Genomic DNA, 3,822 nt, shown 5'->3' with positions numbered 1-3,822 from the left:
TTTTCACAGAAAACTCCATATTATAGTTTTATAGACCACTCAGACCATGGTTCAGACAAAGCACACCAGTTGTTTTTTTGTTTTGTTTTAAGTTTCACAAACAGTTCACAAATACTCTAACTTTCAAAAAACAAACTTGGTCAAATAATAACTATTGCTCTCAGCACATAACAATAAACTTTTTTTTTTAATCTAGCACCATGAAATCATATAAGGAACTTGTAGAACGACTAAGTGGTATTAGTTGAAACATGCTTAATAACTTGCTACATTGGTGTAATAGGCAAGTAGCTATACATAAAGGCAGATAAAATCATAAATATAATTTGCTTCCTGGTACAAGTCTGCTCCATAGCCCTGTAATCTGCACATCTGTCACATGTTCAAGAAAATGTGCTTCTAGGAAGAAAGTTCATTTTTGGAAGAGTCTCTAAAGGGCCAGCAGGGTTGGTGAGCTGAGGGAGTCAGAGGACTGATCGTTGCTGTTGCTTCCTCTCCTATGTGCGATGCCGCAGGTGGGGAAGGTCTCAGCCTCTGGGAAGGTAAAGGCGAAAGAAGACGTGTAGGTGGTGCATGCCGGGGTGCAGGTCACCACAGGTGTACACAGGGGCTCAAAGTCATTGTTGCTGGTCGAGGTGTGAAGGGGCTCCCAGTCTTGGCCTGGATAGAGGGTGCTGGACAGGTCAACCTCGGGGACCGAGCGTGCCGTCTCCATCTCCGTCTTTTCCAGAAGGTTTAGGGATTCCTCGAGAACAGAGGCCTCCAGGTCTGCCATCTTAACCGTGCTGTCTGAGACTGCGGCGGCGGAGGGCACGGAGCTGGTGCTGGAGAAGATGGAGTTGGAGGCTGAGGTGAAAGTTGGCTGGCTGGAAGTGATTGTGGAAGTGACGGCGGTGGAGAGGCAGGGCATGGGGAAGTCTGTGTCCAGTTCTGAAGGGATCTTGCAGATAGGCTGGTGGGCCGCCAGAATGAACTCGAGCCTTTCCTTCTCCTTCAGCAGGTTGGCAATGTCATTCTGCAGGGTGGACTTCTCATCCTCCAGCATATCAGTTTCCTGGCAAAGGGGAAGAATGGAGGAAGTGGTACTTAGATGGCTGTTTGATTGTCATTAGCTCTGGTGGTGAATAGGTTTTGATAAGTGAGAGTGAATCAGGTGGGATACTTACAGCTTGCAGGGTGTCTGTAAGCTCTCGCCTCCTGTTGCGGCATTTAGCTGCGGCCTGCTTGTTCCTCAATCTGCGAATTCTTCTCTTCTCTTCCTCCTCGGGAGAAATCTGCGCATAACAATAATAAAAAACAGTCAGACTCCAACTCTTTCAACTATTTCAACTCATTCATTGTTATGTAAAACCTAAGTTATATGATTAGATCATGTAATTACCTGTTCAACTCTGCCCCTCTTGGTAGAAATGTGAGGTCTGGTCGTTGCAGACTTCATGGCTGATCTGGGGTAGGCCGGGCTGGGCCTCGAGGTGTATGGGTGAGCCCTGTGAGAGGGGGCCACAGAGGAGACCAAAGGCTGGACCATCCACTGCAGATCCGGGCTTGTTGAAATAGCTGTAACGGTGGGGATGAAGGAGGCACTTGATGCTGACAGATCAGTGAATTCCTGGAAGAAATAAAGGAAAGAACATGAGGGGATTTGGTATAAGTTCAGGAGGAGAGGGGGTCGCAATGGAGGAGTTTATAAAAAGCTGGACTGTTTAAAAATATCTGTGTGATGTCAGCTATGACGTTACACACTCTCTATGGAGTTTCCAGGTGGATGAATAGAGATTGCATGGCACTATTTGCAGTGCAATCATCTTCCTACCATTCACTAACTTTTTACCCTCAATCGGAATCAGTAAATCAATGTAATAATCAAGCTTGGACTAGCTCTACAGAAGTTGTTGTTCGCAAGGAGAAAAGATAAATAAATAAAAAATTTTACTTGACATACCTGAGACTGGGGAGATCCCAAGCTGGAATAAGATCCTGGTGGTGACGGGTAGTATCCCAAATTGTCCCCAGACGGGGAAGCTGTGCTGCAGCGTGAGGAAGAGTCGCACTCCGTATTGAAAGCGGTGAACATCATCGTCCCGAGAGTAACAATTAAAAGAAAAAAGAAGACGGAAGATCCAGGCTAATTCTACTTCGGGGCTGTGTAAACTTAAGCTGAGGAAATCCCTTCAGTAGGTTTGTGGAAAACTCTTAAAAGTGCTGCTGTTGTTCGTTTTCCTGTAGTCCTTGCTCTGCTACTCAAAGTTTGAATGCCAACTCTGGAGTTGAGGAGCTTTTTATAGAGAATCTCAGTGTGACGTAGCGGAGGCGGGACTCTGTCACTTGACACCGCGGGAGAAAACCACCCAAACATTTGCATAGCAACACAGAAAACACCGAAAAACAACCACTTCAGCTTAGTCTTACTTTAAAAGAAAATGATACTAAACTCTTCTTTTCATTTTCTTTCAGCTGACGAAGAAACACGGAGTGTTTTGGTCGCTTTAAAGCTCGTCTGTAGAGAAATGGAATGTTCCAGAGCGGGATCCCCGACGCGTCATTTACCAAATATGGTGTACCATCCTGTATGAAGGCGGTGCCTGATGGGAAACACACCATCTCAAGATCGGCAGAGCTTTACATGACGTTATGTAAAACAACAAACACAGAGGCTGTTGTGAAAACCGAATAAGTAGGAGAATGGTCAGAAAATATAGCAGCCTACTTGACAAAAATACTTCAAATATACATCAAAACAAACTAAATTTACCGTGCTATAACAAAATGTATAAAGATATAACTTTATACTAAGCTTACTAAGGTTCAAGAAGCTCATATAGGATTTTAGAGCATACAATAATTTGTAGCTAAACTGCCAAAAGTTAAATTATTAGCTGCATGTGTAACTGAATGAAAAACTGTAAAAGTAAAGTGTTTTATTCATGTTGAGATTAAAACATATCCTTATATTTGCCACAACAAGCCATGCATTTTAATTGGCTTTAGACAGCACTAAACAGTTAAACAGGATAATACTGATAAAACACAGCATGACCAACATGGACACTCTGCCTGGTCTGGGGCTATACAGTCCTATATTGCAACAAATGCAAATGTTTTATGGCACTTTTCTTACAAGAGTCAGCCTTAGAAAGTTGTAATTGCTTGTCTGTTGGATCATGTTTGATTGATACTCTCCACACCCTACAACAACTGCAGTTTCAGAAATGCTTTGACCCAGTCATCTTATGAACACAACTGGACTCTTGTCAGACTTGCTCAATTTTTTACACTTCTGCATTTTTTTTTTTTTTTTTTTTTTTACTGTTTTAGACGCACTAACTTTTAGGACAAAATGTTTGCTTCCTCCGTAGTATATCTCTTTCACAGAAAGGTACCATCAGAAAGAGATAGGATTCACTTCACCTGTCACAGGTGATATTGTTGGGCCTGACAGCTGTACCTTGTAAAAGCACTTTTTTGGCAACACCAAATTGTGCAGAAATTTTTGACACATCATAAATAATCCACACTGGTTCTGCATAAACGTACTTCTGTAGCGTCAAATGTACATGTCAAAACAAAGGAGACAGCACGTGTTATTGTACATCCCCAGGCAGAACTTGTTCCTTCTGCAATCTCACCAGGGGTGTGTGTAGCCTTGGGGCAACCTCTAACCCTGTTTGATGCGTGTAGTTTGCCACCAAAGCAGTCTTGCTTGTTTGGGAGTGTCCTGACTGTTTCCTCCTGAAGCCAAAGTATAGGGAATTATTGTGAAGGTTTACATAAGAAGCTGAGAGGAATGTGTGAAATGCAATAATGATGACAACACAATGTTTA

The 3,822-nt window shown here is 43.0% G+C and overlaps 1 protein-coding gene across 1 annotated transcript; it reads right to left on the bottom strand.

Moving 5' to 3' along the window:
* On the bottom strand, positions 1-3,054 carry fosab (v-fos FBJ murine osteosarcoma viral oncogene homolog Ab). Its single transcript, XM_015020908.1, has 5 exons — positions 3,042-3,054; positions 1,943-2,259; positions 1,382-1,609; positions 1,167-1,274; positions 1-1,054 (listed from the first exon to the last, which is right to left on the bottom strand). The coding sequence occupies exons 2-5, from the start codon at positions 2,075-2,077 to the stop codon at positions 431-433; spliced, it is 1,095 nt and encodes a 364-aa protein (XP_014876394.1). The 5' UTR covers positions 2,078-2,259; positions 3,042-3,054; the 3' UTR covers positions 1-430.
* Between the last annotated feature and the right edge of the window lie 768 nt (positions 3,055-3,822).

This window comes from Poecilia latipinna, unplaced genomic scaffold (assembly GCF_001443285.1).
Source record: "Poecilia latipinna isolate Pla-1442-1.1 unplaced genomic scaffold, P_latipinna-1.0 Scaffold2685, whole genome shotgun sequence".
Taxonomy (NCBI): Eukaryota; Metazoa; Chordata; class Actinopteri; order Cyprinodontiformes; family Poeciliidae; genus Poecilia; species Poecilia latipinna.
Note: the sequence above shows the minus strand (reverse complement) of the source record. Positions and strands in the feature narration are given on the sequence as shown.

Excerpts from the sequence above, each read along its gene's own strand:
- fosab (XM_015020908.1), bottom strand. The coding sequence starts at position 2,077 with ATGATGTTCACCGCTTTCAATACGGAGTGCGACTCTTCCTCACGCTGC. Across the intron at positions 1,610-1,942 it reads TGGGATCTCCCCAGTCTCAG|GAATTCACTGATCTGTCAGC; the intron begins GTATGTCAAGTA and ends TATTTCTTCCAG. Across the intron at positions 1,055-1,166 it reads TTACAGACACCCTGCAAGCT|GAAACTGATATGCTGGAGGA; the intron begins GTAAGTATCCCA and ends CCCCTTTGCCAG.